Genomic DNA, 17,254 nt, shown 5'->3' with positions numbered 1-17,254 from the left:
GCATTACGTCATTTGCTCACCAACGGCTCCTCAGTCTTGTCTTTAACTTCAATCTTTTGCTTCCAGCTAAAATAGATGTATATTGCTCCTTCCAGTGCAATCAAATGAGTACCAAGGGGTCTCATTTGAATGCACTACTCCTTTAAAATCACTTGCTTCTGTTACAACAAAATTAAAATAAAGACTACAGAAATGCATTGTGTTGTACAAGCTTTATTTACATGCACCTTGCCTTGCAGTATTTTGTGTACATTATCCAAATTGAAATACAAAGGTAAAGTCAAGCAAACATTGAGTGGACGGTAACAAATGGCCAATTGTTTTGAGGTTTTACACACGCAGATTTAGTCCTCACATTTCATGTTAATTCCCTCTTTAAGATTCACTTTCAAAATGAATAAAAAATTATTAGCAAAAAAATCTGAATTGAAAACATTTAAAGGCAGCAAATTATAATGCTGAAAAGGTATTACACAATATGAAGTAAACAAAGGTAAATCAAGCACAATCCACTTTTTATAGTCATCTTAAATTCTGAGACTCTGGCTGATAAAAAGCAGATAAAAAAAAAATCAGTGCTAAAGATGCTTATGAAAATTATGGGCGTGAATCTAACCTTAACAAAAGGTACATTCCAATGTGATGTTAAAACAACATTAGGTGTAACTACTGAACATCTGCAAGTTGTCCCTGAATGGCACTACTATTTCATCAAACGGAGTAGCTGCATTACTTCTAATCAGCCTTGAATTTGGTTGTCTGGCATGTTCAAGATCAACAGTTAAATACAGTACAACATAGGAGCTTTCTTACATAGCTTATCCATACAGACTGTAATACTACAATGTGGCTGCCTTCCATTTTAAAAACTATACGGATGTTTAAAACACACTGCCATCACAACTGCTACACACTTTCCATTAGCACCAGCCATTGTGTAGATATATACACATAAATGCTGAGAATGTGACATGCCAGCCATATGTACTGATCCAACACAATTTCACTTAGCACCAAATGCGCTTAACTTCATTTTTTTCCTGCTACAAATACACAAACATCTAGTGGTCCTTAATCAACATTCCAAAATTGATAACTGTCAATATACCTTATCTGTAGAGCGAATCCAATATTTATGTGTATAGACACATATATTTTTAGTGTACAGCACATTCACATAAGCACTACGGGCCTCATTCATGAAATACAAGCACAAAAGAAATGTATGATTTAAAGAGAAATTTGTAAACCTACTTTTAGATAAATTGTTGCATGCATGTCAATGTACAGTAAATGCACAAAAACACTAAAATGGCATTGAATGCAACTATTTAAGGATTATTTAGAGATGTGTAAATTGTTAAAAGAAAAAACATTGATTTTACAAACCATTTATATAGCCATGACTTCATGAATGAGGTCTTGTGTGTGTGTGTGTGTGTGTGTATACATAAAGAAATACCAATATTTAGCTCATAATCTATCTAAAATGGTTGACTCCAGAAGTGATCACAGTTTAGAGGTGGCGGAGATGCTCGTGTTCAAGAACTCAGAGCAAGATAAATGCACAGGTTGTGTTAGGAAACCCATAGGAAACACTGACCAACTAGTTTCATACAGCAGAACATTAAATATATAGCTTATCATCATATCATAGTTCTCTTTTCCATAAAAGGAGTCAACAATATATTGTTCACCGTTTTCACAAAAACACAACCGCTTCCCTTTTTTCAGCTTCACACATAAAAAAATAAAATAAAAATAATTATTATTGGAGAAAGAGACATTTTTCATGGCAATTTTTCAGACAACAGAAACATTCTCAAGAGTTTGTGTTGTAAACAAGCCATTGCTGCAATTGTCCTGAGGACTAGTTTGGCAAAAGGCAAGTGTTTGTTTCAAGGACTACAAATGTATTAATATTGATCACGGTTACGAGAAACTACAACAAACTAAGGTTATCTATAGACTACAGTTGACTTTCAATGGGGATAAAGTATCACAACGACAGGCCTAGACGAAAATGCAATGGTTTGCCAAAGTGACACTACCAAAAAAAAAGAGAATATTTGTCATTTCTCTGCAGTGCAATCTGCCGTAGGAACCAGTTGACTAATTCACAATTCTTGCTTGGTCTTCATACTGACCCAAATCTTTCCACACTCCCAAATGCTTTCATAAGAGATTCTTACTGTGTAGTCAACTCATACGCAGTGGTGAGTTTTCTAGATGGGATTCTTGGGTTCAGTTGCCCAAGACTTCATATACTGATAACCTTCTCTCTATGACCCTCCACTTGTTGTAGGTACAGTTGACCAATGAGAATTCAAGATTCTCATTTGGTTTCTGACTGAACAACTCTTTCCACATTCCCAATTGCTTTCATGGGAGCCCGGTTTACTAAGGAGTATTCAAGATATTTGATTGGTTTTCAAACTGACCCGACTATTTTCAAACTCCGAAATGCTTTCGGATTTTGTATTCTAGATGGACTAAGGGAAGTACTGTTGGCCAAGCCTTCATATATAAACAACCTTCTCTCTATGGTACTGCGCTTACAGTATTCCAGCAGCCGAGTTCAATACCTTGTCATTGGCGTTTAGATGAACCTGCAAGCACTTCAAGGTTAAATTTGTTGAAACTCTTCACAATGTCCATCAAACCAGCCTCAATCATGGCAATACAAAACATACAGCCACAAAACTACAACACCAACTGGGTAAATCATTGACATTGACTCATTCCAACAGATGTCAAATAGCTTTTCTACAGCATAATGTACAGTTGCTTTGAAGTGGACAGTTGGCTCAAATGCAGTGTTCTGCCCCATCCCTACATTCCTGGGACTGGCTGGATCAACCTGGTACCCAGCTTTGGGAGGAGGTTCGTTTGGTACGGGAGAAGCTCCCTGATGTCAGGTTAGCATTCTGAGTGGAGATGAGATGCGAATCGAAGCTGAACTCCAGGCTGTCAGCATCCATCAGATCATTGCGGGTGATGGCATCCATGTCACAATCAAAACTGCCACTTAATGCCTCGAGATCCAAGTCAGATGGGAATTGGTCCTGAGACACCGACTGAACGGAGGTCATGCTGCCATTGAGACCTGCCAACAATGAATCGGAAGAGTTGAGCTGCATAGATGTGCTTCTGAAGGGAGACTGTTGGAGATGTTGCTTCATCAAGCTTTGGTAGTCTGACTCGCTGCTTGAGTTCATCCACCATCCAGATGGCGACACCTTCTTTAGCCCCAGTTGTCCTACAGGCCCAGCCTGATTGGACATCATAGGGTCATTACGCAGCAACAGGGCACTACGACGGGCATTCTGGGAGGAAAGGGAGGCACTGGCTTGTGACATTAGCGGATCAGATTGAGTAAGAAGGACATCACTGTGACTATTGGACTCGGAGCTGAGCAAGTCCTGCAGACTCGGATCACTAAAGAGGGAACCGCAGGAGAACGTTGCCTGCTTGTTTTCCTGGATCGTTTGCATTGGAGATTGCCTCAGGCCAGTGACGGATGGAGGGCTAAACATGGAGTTGGTGCCATAGCTGCCAGAGGGAATTGCCAGACTGCTCCCAGAGCAGCTGAAGGTAAACACAGGGCTTCCCTGTAGGTTGGTCCCACTCTCGTCTTGGCCCGGAGACTGGGAAGCTGTCAGGCTGATGTTATCTAGAAGGTCATCCATTAGGTTGTCGGAAAGGCCATCGTTGAGATTCATGGTTCCTGCAAGATCAGCAAGACGGGGTAGTTCTATTAGTCCAGTGGATGGAGACATACTACTAGGGCTCGAGTACAGCATGGGCGACAGGGGCGAGTCGTCATCGGGAACTTCATCCACCTCCAGGTTGGCCAGAATTGGGGAAAGGCGTCCACTTAAGGTGCTTGCATTAGAATTAGTGCGGGAACGGAAATCCGTCCAAGCGTCGAGCTCATCGCTACTGCGGGAGGTCGGGCTGCCGGTCCATTTGGACAGGCTGGAGGAACTCTCAGAGCTTCCGTCTTGAGTAGCCTGAAGAGCGGCCTTCTTCTTTGCGGCACGGCCACGGGCGCTCTTGATGAGCTTATTACTGTTGTCCATGGAAACAGCACGTCTCCGTGGAGCTTTGCCCCCTTTTCCGCCATCAGGGTTGACAATCCACCAAGAACTCTTTCCTGTTCCTTCATTCTGGACCCGGACAAAGCGACTGTGGAGTGACAGGTTATGTCGTATTGAGTTCTGTAAAAAGAGAAGAGTAGATAATGAGCTGTGCAAAATAAGACATGCCTAAAACATTCACATCTGGTTTAAGATTAACAATCTGGTCATTAAGAAGCAGAATAATGGCCTAATGCTAAGTGAGGAACAATGCCACTCTGACTTGATTGCTTTAACCAGAGAATGAAGAGTCATGTGACCCCTCTGACCAATAGAGTCCATTTGTGTAGATCAAGAATTTAAAGCCTAGGTCTTCAACTCCTGCTGCTGTGGAACCACTCACCTGCGAAGTTCATTTTCAACCTGCTTGTGTTTTTTAAACAAATAAACAAGTAAATTAATTAAAAAAAAAAAGAATATATTAGGAAAATAGCAAAGGACTGTTCTCATTTGAATTTCACACACACGGTTCAAACTGGTCTGGTCTCTGTGGTCAACACCAAATCAACAAGTAAATCAACCCACTCTTTGCTGTCTGTTGGGCTGAGCAGATAATTGGTCTTCACTGTGCAATTCAACTGGGTAACTTTGAGTGTTTGGCTTTTGGCATTTGCAAAAAAAAAAAGAAAAAAAAAAGAAGCTATTCTGTAGACACACCAGTGCAATCACTAATGAACCACCACATTTAGCAACCAGGATATTCAAGATAGTAATACACCCTATGAACAATCTAAAATGTATCCTACTGCAGAGAAAGCTGAAAGATTAATGGAGAATTCCACACTTGTGTGAAAAGTTTAAGAGTGCAGTGAAGTGAAGCTGCATTAATGCAGACTGCAGAACAGAAGGTACAGCAATCCATAATGCAGCATAAATGGATGTGATAAAATTCAGAAGCAAGACATGCTTTTCATTTTTGATGAATAGTCAATCAGACAGAGTCACCTTACCAACCTCTGTCTGAACCTCTCAGAGTGAATAGGCTGACCTCATGACACTTCACTTCCATTAATGCCTTTTCTCCAAGTCCATTAATGAATTTAATCTAATACAGAACTTTCTCCTCTCCAAGAAGAACATGTTTCCTAACTCATTCTTAAAGTAAAGTATGCAAGCAGTTTTCCATTTTCTACTTTGTTAAAATGGCTAACTGAATTGATTGGATTGAGAATCTAATCTAAGACATCCATCAGATTGTTTGTTAACATTTATTACAAAACAGAACATTACCAACTAGACTTGGAATAAGAACAGTCAATCTTCAATGACAAACTGAATCAGTGTTCAAAGCAGTTAGAATAACTCATTTATCCATGTTTGATTTTCCTGCAATTGGAATAACAATTAAAACTGATATTTTTACATAGATATTTCACATACATCCTGTTAATTATATCCTAATGCTTTTGGGGTTAAAATCTTGACAGGTTTCATGAGATTTACCCCTTCATAAAATTTGCATTGGTATCCTACTGCTTAAGTAGAGTGTCAGATTATGTGAATGTATGTAGCACTGAAAAAATCCAAATCTACACAGGACCATGAAAAATTACTCCGAGGAAAAGAGGGGCTGAAATCATCTGAAAGCCATGATGCAGTCCCTTTTGAGCAAAGCACCACTCAGAACAGCACTGGAGCGCCGCCAGTTTACACACAATGCTGTCTCTCAGAGTCAAACACCGAAGCTCTACACACGTTGCTACACACTGACCTACATAGTTTCCAGTCAGCTGATTGCTTCTTATGCTGTAGCCAAGAGCCAATCAGAAGTGGAGGTGGGGACGAAACCGCCAATGGCAACCCTGACACTGACGATATACCCATGGTTTCTGTTTTTTTCCTCGTTCAGTGGCAGGCAGATGCAAACACTCTGCACGATGGCTTTATCTGCACTGAGAACGGCTGACTGTTCCAACAATCTGCTTGGACCTTTTTAACAGAATCACCTATATGTCTGTTTTAGCAAATAGACAGGATTTAAACATTCAACCTACATGTTACTATGGACTGCTATCATTATGATGTATAAAATATACATTGGCTCTCAAATGATTACACAAAAACGGCAAAAGTTATTCAAATTATGCATATTGTGTTAATATTAAATACAACAAATTTTCAATATATAATATCATTTCTCAATTTGATTTATATGTAAATAAAGGAATAACAAACTAAAAATAAATGTTTATATATATATATATATATATAATTGTATGTCTAGTTTGTGAAGCTGTCAAGTCATCTTTTTAAATGTGATATCTGCACAACAGCCTTACATCTGCAGGAATGCACATGGATTGCTCGAGGTTTCTCTCTAATTCAAATCCAGCTATACCAAGAGCATCCATTAGACTTGATTTCATTCCAGGCCAAGATAATCCCTCAAATCAAACAGGGCTGATAAAAAATAAAAAAGTGAGCAGAGTATAAGTCCTTTATTCTTGTTGTTTGTTTTCACGAAAAAATTTGATCATACAAAGAATGATTAGTGAAAATGTTATAAATATGGCTGGGTCTCATTCTTTTCATCACACTTCAATAGTTTCAGCCATTTAAAAGCTCTTTATCAGAGGCACCTTCTTCAATTCATCTGCTGTAACGCCCGTTGGCATGACCACAACAGCATGCTCTTTATCAGCAAACCACGCGACTACTGTACTTGTCCACATTTCCAGCATCTTTATAGCACCCTGTAAGAACTGAGTAACTATAGGGGTGAATTCTGGTAAATTGGATACTTTTTGCCATTTAAATGTCCCAATTAACCTGAAAGGCACCCTATTAGCTGCAACAAATGGAATTTGAAAATATTAACAGTCCTGACATGCACTTAAAGCAAGACGAGGTTGTTAAAACCAGCCCGTCTCTTTGACCTGACGTACCTTCCATCCTGCAGAGCTGTTGCTGTCACCTTTGTCCTTGAAGTATGCCACATTCCGGACCATCCAATCATAAATCTGGGCCAATGTCAGCCGTTTCTCGGGCGAGCTCTCGATGGCTTGTGTGATGAGGTCTGCGTAGGAATAGTTTCCCCAGGCATTCCTGCGGGCAGAGGATTTTCTGGGCTGCTGAGGAATCAGACCGTTGATGCTGGAGTCGTTGCATCCAGGCAGAGCATGTTGGGAAGATACAAGAGAGCCGTATGGGTCTTTATCACTGACGGCTGCACTGGTTTCTATAGCAGGAGCAGCATCAGGAGCTTGGTTTCCTTCTGTCACACTGACGGGATTTGATGCGCCTGTAATGCCACTAGATGCTTGTGCATCATCGTCAGTGCCATTTTCATCCACCTCTTCCTCAGGAATGATTCCCACATCTGCTGGTTCTGCTTTCCCACTATTTGACTCCGGTCTGGGCAGAGGCCAGGTGCAGGACCTGGGCCTTTTTTGGGGCTCGAAATCAGGGTCTATGTCGACGTCCACAGCCAAGGGCTTATCTATCTCCTCTGCCATATTTCTTCAACTCCTTCCAATGAATGATGTATGGACGGGTTTTCTGAACACAACAGCAGCAGTGGCCTCGTGCATGCCATTAATGGGTCACTTCTAGAGTGCACGTTTCATTGCGGGACACTTAGGGAATCGAATTGATGTCGTGAGATGTTTAGGAATATTTACAAACGCATCCATGGCCACTTCCAGCACACCGAAGTATTAGTTTATAAATCTCGTTAGATTTAAGCATTAAATAAACGACGAAACTAGCGAAAATGCCGCTATTCGACGCGTTTAATGAGCTTCCGTGGTTCAAAAGCATAAAGAATGGAACAGAGCCGACGGTAGATTTAGGTAAATTGTTGCATGACGTCGCGCCGCGAATGTGTTACATTGTAACATTACATCATAATGCGAATGTTACATTGTTTCGGAACGCAGCTGCGCGCCTTTTAAAATCGCTGATTTAAAGCGACCAGAAGGGCTGTACGTGCGCGAAAGTGTCCTCAAACGATCAAGCCATACCTCCACAGCCGTCCTGCTGCAAATCAGCACGAATGAGTCCTAACACACACACGATTTTTCCCAATAAAACTCCATGATCCCTGTTCCATGTCGGAGCGGAGCAGGACGTTTAGTCCTGCAACCCGGGCGATCCAGCACTGCCAAAGCCCCTAATGCGCTGCTGCTCCGCTGCAAACTACTGAGAAGAACAGCAACACAAAGAACATCCGCCCCCTGGAATCAGTCGGAGGAACTGCTTCTTAAAGAGCTCACCACCCAATATCACACTCACGTCATCTGCACATCACACAGATATGCCATCGCAAAAGCTCTTATTTTATACACTCCCTCGAACAAATGGCTTCTAGACAGACTACGTGCCTTTCGATAGAAAGAAATACGACGGCGTTCTCTTAAGACAATGCGACTGGGGAAATAATAATAATAAAAACAAACAGAAAATCTCATATTTCTAAAGCAAAACAAAAAAAATAACTTTTAGATTAAAAATTAAATGGTTTTAAGACTATTAAGAGTAGGCTTCTTATATGTATAATTCATTTAATGAAAATCAAGCATAACATAGATAGATAGATAGATAGATAGATAGATAGATAGATAGATAGATAGATAGATAGATAGATAGATAGATAGATAGATAGATAGATAGATAGATAGATAGATAGATAGATAGTTTTTTTGACCATTCATGCAAAGCTATTGCTGTTCAGTTGCAAGTCAAAAGTAACTGTGATTGCACACTTTTCTTCAACAAATCACACAATTTGAGGAATCATTCATGGACAATGTGTGCTACAGTCGAAATACACACCAAAATGTATTCCTTAAAATCTGGGGTTAGCTAAAATCCCTAATCCTAAATATGAGTTGACTTAGCAAGTACTTCCAATGAAACCACCTCCGACCATCTCTTCTTCATTAGAACAAAATATACATGACTCATTTTCTCATTTTATGTTTTGGACACAAATAATGATGAATGAACCACATAAACATCACAGACCTGAAACAGAAGCACTAGAGAAAGCTTCAGAATAATCAGACATCAATAAAAATCATTTTAATGCAAACAATCTTAAATAGGTTGCATTTTGACAACTATGGGTTGTCAATAAAATATTCCACAAACCATTTTTATAATCAGAAAGGAGCCTGATTTCAAAAAACATCTGTAGCAAACTTCAACAAACCTTTGCATTCTTTCAAGACCAAACCTCAAAAAGAGGCTAGTCATATTTGCATGTGCGTTTATAAAGTGCAGTATTATTCCATACAGTTCTGATTAAAATACCGTCCTCACCAAATCAAAGTGGAGTTGATCCCAGAACCTCATGAGAGGCTGAGTCTTATGATAGTTGAGATGGCCGCTGTACATGGAGTTAGTAATGATAAAAGCTACTTAGAGCTCCGATCTCCTGCAACCCAGTACTCCTCTGTTTGCATCTCAGTAAGGCGAGACACAGTCCTCTGGAACGCAAACACCTCCTCTTCTCCTGTGAAGATCGCCAGTGAGCTGCCGGCATCCTGATGCATTGAAAGAGAAAATTAAATCACTGCCGCCCATCAATGTGAAGAGATTGTCACATCAAGGTTAAAGATCAAAGGATTCTTAAAATCCTGCTCAACCACAGGTCAGCCAAGATGCAGAGGAGTTTGTTTTCAATAGAGAAAGAAAGCAATGTTACCGATTATGGACTGTTTTAGACAGAAGCAACAAATTGATGTTAAAAACATCTAGTTTTTATTTTATTTTTCTAAAAAATAAATAAAATGGCTTCACAAGAACTGTGAACTGAAGTGGTGTGGATTACCGTGATGTTTTTAATAAGCTGTTTGGACTCTCATTCTGACGGCACCCATTCACTGCAGAGCATTGTGATTCAAGTGATTCAAATCTGTTCCCATTAAGAAACAAACTCATCTACATCTTTAAGACCAGTAAGAGGTTTTATTTTGGAGTATTTCTTTTTTTTTTCAATAATTTCATGACAGTTTAGCACACCCCACCTACCATAACGAAATCAAACAATCTCAATAGTAATTTAATGACTCTCTTTCTGCCAAGTCCTATTAAGCAACAAAGGTTTGGGGTCAGTAAGACTATTTAAAAATAAATTAATACTTTTACGCTATACTATGCTAAAAATTCAGCTTTGCATCAGAGAAATAAATTACATTTTAAAATTTATTCAAATAGAAAACAATTATTTTAAATTGTAATGATACTGCACAATATTTACTATAGACACTTCTTTCAGAAACAAAGAAAAAAATAATCTTACCAACTCCAAACGTTTGAATAGTATAAGTATTGACAGATATAATTTCATTGGCTTATCTCAGATGTATAATAGAATTCCAAAGCCAACATTCAGGTTCCTTATTTAATTCTCAAAAAAATTCAATAGGAAATAGTTTGTAAATTACCCTCGAAATGCCCAGATCATCCAATAAAACATGAGTGTCGTGATGGTCATGATGGTCGTGATGTTCATGAACAAACAGATCATCTAATGGAGCTTCGGCCTGCAGCACGACTCGAACCTGTGGAGATATTCCACCGAACTGTGAGAGGGACCTTTAAGACCTTCCCACAGAAATCACAAGTGTTTCACGACCTACCTTGTGCTCATACAGTGCATCAATGAGAGTTATGAAGCGTCTGGCTTGCGTCTTCTTGTTCAAAGTGAGCAAAGGAATGTTTCGGATGAAAACTGTGTCAAACACAGCAGAGATCTCCAGGTAGTCGCTGGCTCCTACAGGCTAAAAGTAAAAACAACACAATACTTAAATCAGTTCATTTTAATGGAGGATGGTGAAACAACATAGGAAACAAGCTTACTCGATCACACAGCTCCTCAAAGGTGCAGTCTGCGATGGTCCCACATGCTTTGGCAAGTGTCAGTATCCTTCCATGTACCTTTAGAGATCTGGGCCGAGTAACTGTGATACAAAAAACCTAATCAAATTTACATAAAATATAGAGTTCAAAGAACAAAATTCTGGATGCATTACACACACATAATGGTAACCTACATTCACATCTGTAGCAATATGACAACTAATGGGCTGCCATAGAAATTCTTTTGTTAGGGTGTTTTTTTACTGTTAAACCATCAGCTAATTAAACGAGTGTGTTTTGTTATTTAGCAAACACATTACAGCCAACTTACTGTCATTCTGTTTGAAGGCCATCTCATCGAACAGCTTATCGAGTGTTGCATCAACATCAGGTTCACTGGAACTAGATCCAGAGATATTTAATAAATAATTGATCACTTCATAATAGTCTTTTTATTCATTAATACTTGGTCAAAGCAATAACATTTACTTGTCAAGCCAAGCATGTGATGCTTTCAATGTTAAAATAATTTTTGACACCCCATCTTAAGACAACAGGAGCGATTCATATGAGATTCAAAACATGGAGCTTTCTGACTTACCCAGGCTACACTGGGAGTTCGGATTGATTGAATACTTTCATTACTTTTGCAGCTCTTTTTTGGCATGGAAATTTCACAACTCAACATGTTTAAGATGCATGTCTTTGATTAAAGAAAGTAGTGAACTTGCATAACTGATTAAAAGTTGACCACTAAACTAATGCAGCATCTCATTTTGTACAACATTCATTTTCTTACAGGTAGAAGAGTTTTCCAGCTGCAGGGCAATTTCTTCTCCGATAATCTATTCCAGAATCCAGACGTAGTGTTTGGCAATACTCCTATTTAAAAGACATTTGACCACAGCATTATTTGAAGCACTTCTAACAGAAAGTAACTTAACCTACATTATCATTTGACCTTATTCCCAAATGTTCACAAGGACATTAAAAGGAATAATTCACCCAAAAATGAACATTTGCTGAAACTTTACTCACCCTCAGGCCATCCAAGATGAGTTTGTTTCTTCAACAGAACTGATTTGGAGAAGTTAGCATTGCATCACTTGTTCACCAGTGGATCCTCTGCAGTGAATGGGTGCCGTCAGAGTCACAAACATCACAATTAAAAGAAAAACGTTTAATTTCACAAAACAACAATTTATGGACATGAGTGGTGTTGATTACTTCAATGTTTATTGTGATGTTTTTATCAGCTGTTTGGACTCTCATTTTGACGGCACCCATTCACTGCAGAGGATCAATTGGTAAGCAAGTTACGCAATGCTAGCTTCTCCAAGTCTGCTCTGATGAAAAAACAAACTCATCTTGGACAAACTGAGGGTGAGTAAAGTTTCAGCAAATTTACATTTATCACTGAACTATTCCTTTAAGTACAGTACGTAACACCAATAAACATCACTTATATTTCAGATAATACACCTGCTGCTGAACTGCTTACCTTTAGCACAGCAATGAAAGGCACAAAGTTCACCCTTTGTAATCCATTTTTGTACAGATCTGTAAAAGAAGATATTGTGCTCAAACAAACTGGAAATTGGGAGCGAAGACATACTGAAAGAAACTGCACATTGTGTGATGGCTTCACTGAACAAAAAAAAAAATTGTGCATGATTTATTTCAAATCAATCTTCAATCAGAAATTGCTAGTAAACGTCATAAAAAAAATCTAACAGAAAATGCAAGTAACACATTGAATTAAAGGAGTCATGACATGTTTTACCATATCTTATCATGATATACTATATCCCTGAGGTGTAATTATAATAGTTTTTCATCCAAAACACTTTTGTAATGAGTCATTTATGACCTTTTCCCACCATTTCTCATCCTCTGAAACTGAAACGGACTGAGGTCAGTGTAACCGCCCACTTTTATGATTGGCTAACATCATTGCCTATGCATAACGGTTTTAAAAATAGTTTTTACATGAAATACATTACTTACGGTTTGTGGCATCATTGTTGGGTCCAGAACAGTTGGCACAGCCTGATCTTTAAGCAAAAATATTTTGGCAAAGCCAGTATCAATCTGCGATTTTTGTCTCAAAACAGTCAACGGTGAAATGTACTGAACACACGCAATAAATTAGCACGGTCCTGATTGGGACGTTTACTAAAAATAAACAGAATCTATTTTTCTGTGATGTCGGGATCCTTTGGCAGTGTCTACAAACATGTTATTTTTCCCCAGCCAGGAATGACACAGAAATCTTATTGTAAACAATGACTCCTTCAGTAATGAAAATTATGAAACTTTCCGGATGTATTAAGCATACAAAGACTTCCTCTGTGTCAAAAGATCAAGGGAAATTTGGTTTCTCATGTCATGACCCCTTTAAACATGACATTTCTAAACAGAAAGGCTGTTAACAACTACACTCAGACTAGTTTAGCTGGATTCATTGCTTCTTACCATCTGGAGGCCGATTGGACGTTGCTACAACTACAACCCCATTCAAGAAGAGGTTCTCAAAGAGCTGCTTAAGAATCATGGCATCTGCAATATCAGTGACCTAATGAACAGAGAGAGCAAAAGAAACCTTAAAAATCAATCCTGATTATTCTCTGTAACCCTTTGATTGTCAATGCATGGATTTGAAAGATAACTGAAGCAGATCTCAGTACACTGAAGCGATCACAAAGCTTGATTAGATTTCAACTCAACAATTACTAAGTAACACATTCACCTGGAACTCATCAAAACACAGAAGGCAGGCCTCCTCGCTGATTTCTTCAGCCACCGGTGCGATAGGATCGTACGCCTTCGCCATTTTACCCACTTTTCTCTTGGGCAAACTTTGCTTGAGCCGATGGATCCCTATATAAACATGAGTCCAACATCTGAGTAAAAGCAAATAATTGTGACTTTACTAATTTTCAAAAATACAAAAAAGGTGCACACGTTCCACAAACATAAACAGGGCTCAAGCACAGAACAAAGGAGACAAACTAAAGCAAAGAACAGACATAATGTCCCATTGCTCCAAAAAAAACAATTTATTTATTGCAACGTCTCGACCAAAAGGACTTTGTTTCCATGCCTGACAAACAATAAATAAAAAAAAATTTATGGAGCAGTTATATCAGTGTGTGGACATTTATTATTATTTTTTATTTATTTATTTTTTTGCATCTGTTTAGAATTGATACGCAGTCACTTTGGTGCTCTGTGAATATTTCAGTCACTCATTCTTGTTAAATAATGCATTTTGAGCCATTTTCTGACTTTAGCTTAGATAACATTGAAGATATACAGTGCCCATTTCAGACCACAATGAAAAATAATAGTTATGTTGGTGAGAAAATGTGTTGTGTCAGTGGTCTAATATTAACCAAATGTTACTAGGCTGTCACAAAATCAATTCAACTAATAGTTAAATACAGTAAAAAAATAAATTAATAAATCAGCCAATTAATTAAAAATGACCAAATTAACCTTACAAATTATCAGTGCACAAAACTCAATAAAAGATATATTTACAATCAGCCAAAAATAAATCATACACAAACTTACGTTTATGTACATCCAACATGAATCCATGAAAATGGACCCTTTTTTTCTTCACAGTCTCTACATGATCATAAAACATATCCATAACCATAGTTTTCCCTGTGCCTGAGAGAATGAAAAAAAATGTGAAAACAAGCATTGATAACAAAACTGAGCATAACAAGACAACAAGGTTTGACTGAGCCACAACATGATGCCACAGAACTTACCAACATCTCCATATATGTAATAACCTTTTGGCGGCTTTCTCTTGGAGAAGAACTGTTGTGGAGGTAAAAGAAGTGTTAATATAAGTGCATTTCAACATCTGCAGGGTGTATTTTGGCTGCTTTAGCCCACACACGATTTTTTGCATGGTTTACCTTTGAGAAAAGCGTTGAGTGTTCGTTGCTGTACCCTCGAAGATCCTTTTGCATCTGATCCAGTTTTTCTAAAGCGGCTCTCTGCTGCAGATCTTCTCGTAACTGTCCATCTCGAATGAGACTGTTGTAATGCTCCAACGGTCCACCAAAACTGCTTTTTGGAGAGGTTGTGGCACTGGGAACTTCAACCGTCTGCGACAGCACACCTGTGGCAAGACCTTCAAGACAGAAAAGAGCTGCATGAGATTGAGATGAATGATGTTTCATGAGTAAACACGAATAAAACAAGATCAGCGTGGCTGCACCTTATTCAACACCAACCTGCTATTTCTAGTGATTATATGTCACAGTGGTTGTACTTCACTAACTATTTGTATTTTTTTAGTCATTTATCAGACGCTTTTATCCAAAGCAACTTACAAATGAGGACAACAGAAGCAATTAATTGTAGTATTAAAATAACTAAAAACAGATCCAAAACTAGAAGTTAAAACAAAATACTCCCCATACACATTTTAAAAATAAAGAAATAAGATAAAAATGAAAAATGCATGAATATTTCAAAATTTAACATCAAGAATAAAGCTAAAAACAAAAGGTATAAGAGTATAATTATGTATAATGATAGGTCTTTGAATAAAGAGTTCAGTTTTAACAAGGGTTGTTGTCTGTAGCATTGATTTTAAAAATCTAGATCAACAAAAAGGATAAATTATGTAAATTATGTCCTACAAAATAAAATTACGATATAATCATAATAGCTGTTGAATCACAGTGACATGCATTAAACACAAGAGTCAAGTATATAAAAAATTAAGTAGTTAAAGAAGACTACGAGAGTATATACACCACTAAAGTGGCGAAGTAGATCTTGAGAAAAATGCATTTTTAACATTACGTTACTCTTATTTATCCTATTTAGAGTCGAGCATACTGGGTGTTCTTGTCTTGTCACAATGTCAGTGTCAAAGAGGAAAGACGAATATAATGACATTTATCACATAAGCATTCCTGTCATTCAAATGTCGTTGAAAGCCCTTACCTCTTTTAATACAGCTGACAATATCAGGCAAAGCTGAATTCAACAAAAGCTTATTTTTTACACATAAATGAAGTCCATGCGCCACCAAGGACGCTTTACCGGCTGCCATGATGATACAAAATGCGGAAGCTTTATTGAAACTGGGCTGTGTAGCAGTGGAGTGGTGGGCGTGGTCTATAAATAGCTCATGAATATTAATTAATACGTACATGTCCCCTCCAGTTAGCAAATAACGTCAGATAGACCTAATTTATATTCATGAGTTAGCGTGATTTGCAAATTCGCCTACTCACTAGTGAGATGCTAATCGTGGCTAAAAGGGCCAAAACGTATGAAACTGTTTTGTTAACACATATTTATTTTAGTTTTAACAGCACAAACGGCCTGCTCCTGTCAATATCATCATGTGTTCAAATGCAAGCATTTGCTGTGTCCCTATACGTACTTGTTCTGGTGAGGAGAAAGTACACACTTTTGGCACATATCAGATCACTCTGTCGCAACCAGTAGTGTAGCCAGAAACTCTGGGTGTGCATATGAAAATCTGGGTGAGCCACATTTATTGTCAGATTACTGTGCAAAATTATGGGATAGTATTTTTGTCACACTGCTTCCGTCCAACCATACTCCTATAGTGTTAATGTGCAGGTCGTGTCAAAATGTAGTTAATTGTTAAATGTAATCATTTTCTTCCAAATACGATAATTTTGAACTTCTGGTACGATACTTGGACATTTCCAATCTCGCAACACTGTCTGTTGATGTTGGGCCAGGGGAGGGAGAGACATCCTCATCAGGTGTCACGCTAGGCCTTGTGTCCTGCTGTTCATCAAGCCAAGGTTTTTTGCTAAAAAAAAAATTAAGAAAGGAACTCTGCAACATATTGCTAGCTAGCAATGTGCAATCAAAAATTATCTGTTTATATCATAGACTGCTGGGGTCACAGTCAGCTGCTGTTTTCTGATTGGTTGGCAGTCCGAATGTCAGCAGATATATTTAAACAAAAATAATTTAAAATGTATATTACATTTTAACATTTTTAGCATTATTGCACCATATATTGGATTCTTATTTCTGTGCCCCTGAGAGAATGATTTAGAATGTTCAGATTCAAACAGATTTCGCGCGTTGGCTGGCACTGAGCCAGAGACGGACCGCTCTGGCTCAGCTATTGTTGTTTACTTAGAATATATATATTCTAAGTATATTGTTGTTTACTTATATATATATATATATATATATATATATATATATATATATATATATATATATATATATATATATATATATATAAAGTAAACAACAATAGCCCAAGTTTAGTAAACTTTTTATTG

The 17,254-nt window shown here is 38.1% G+C and overlaps 3 protein-coding genes across 4 annotated transcripts in view; all 3 read right to left on the bottom strand.

Moving 5' to 3' along the window:
• si:ch73-242m19.1 (uncharacterized) overlaps positions 1-8,654 on the bottom strand; it is a 35,701-nt gene extending 27,047 nt beyond the window's left edge. Inside the window, exon 1 of the mRNA XM_026230086.1 lies at positions 8,102-8,654. The gene's annotated coding sequence lies outside the window, so the exon portion shown is untranslated. The remainder of the gene's footprint in view (positions 1-8,101) is intronic.
• On the bottom strand, positions 194-8,102 carry foxo3a (forkhead box O3A). The gene is made up of 2 exons (XM_026230088.1): positions 7,025-8,102; positions 194-4,220 (listed from the first exon to the last, which is right to left on the bottom strand). Exons 1-2 carry the CDS (start codon positions 7,592-7,594, stop codon positions 2,856-2,858), a joined length of 1,935 nt encoding a protein of 644 aa, XP_026085873.1. The 5' UTR covers positions 7,595-8,102; the 3' UTR covers positions 194-2,855.
• On the bottom strand, positions 4,083-16,075 carry afg1la (AFG1 like ATPase a). 2 transcript variants are annotated; one of them, XR_003278303.1, is made up of 14 exons: positions 15,921-16,075; positions 14,879-15,096; positions 14,726-14,777; positions 14,520-14,621; positions 13,693-13,823; positions 13,419-13,518; positions 12,445-12,503; positions 11,743-11,825; positions 11,275-11,345; positions 10,944-11,044; positions 10,724-10,864; positions 10,529-10,645; positions 9,402-9,625; positions 4,083-4,220 (listed from the first exon to the last, which is right to left on the bottom strand). XR_003278303.1 is itself a non-coding variant. In XM_026230089.1 (13 exons), the coding sequence occupies exons 1-13, from the start codon at positions 16,027-16,029 to the stop codon at positions 9,497-9,499; spliced, it is 1,413 nt and encodes a 470-aa protein (XP_026085874.1). In that variant the 5' UTR covers positions 16,030-16,075; the 3' UTR covers positions 8,725-9,496. The 2 variants fall into 2 exon arrangements, 1 of the variants encoding a protein (XP_026085874.1); XM_026230089.1 differs by lacking the exon at positions 4,083-4,220 and having other exon boundaries at positions 8,725-9,625.
• Between the last annotated feature and the right edge of the window lie 1,179 nt (positions 16,076-17,254).

This window comes from Carassius auratus, chromosome 42 (genome assembly GCF_003368295.1).
Source record: "Carassius auratus strain Wakin chromosome 42, ASM336829v1, whole genome shotgun sequence".
Lineage (NCBI taxonomy): Eukaryota > Metazoa > Chordata > Actinopteri > Cypriniformes > Cyprinidae > Carassius > Carassius auratus.
Note: the sequence above shows the minus strand (reverse complement) of the source record. Positions and strands in the feature narration are given on the sequence as shown.

Bases quoted from the DNA above. Each gene is read 5' to 3' on its own strand.
- foxo3a (XM_026230088.1), bottom strand. From the start codon at position 7,594: ATGGCAGAGGAGATAGATAAGCCCTTGGCTGTGGACGTCGACATAGAC. The intron at 4,221-7,024 runs GTACGTCAGGTC...CTCTTTTTACAG, and splicing joins ACAGCTCTGCAGGATGGAAG to AACTCAATACGACATAACCT.
- afg1la (XM_026230089.1), bottom strand. From the start codon at position 16,029: ATGGCAGCCGGTAAAGCGTCCTTGGTGGCGCATGGACTTCATTTATGT. The intron at 15,097-15,920 runs GTAAGGGCTTTC...TCTGTCTTGAAG, and splicing joins TGTCAGCTGTATTAAAAGAG to GTCTTGCCACAGGTGTGCTG. The intron at 12,504-13,418 runs GTAAGAAGCAAT...CTTCTTTTACAG, and splicing joins GTCCAATCGGCCTCCAGATG to ATCTGTACAAAAATGGATTA.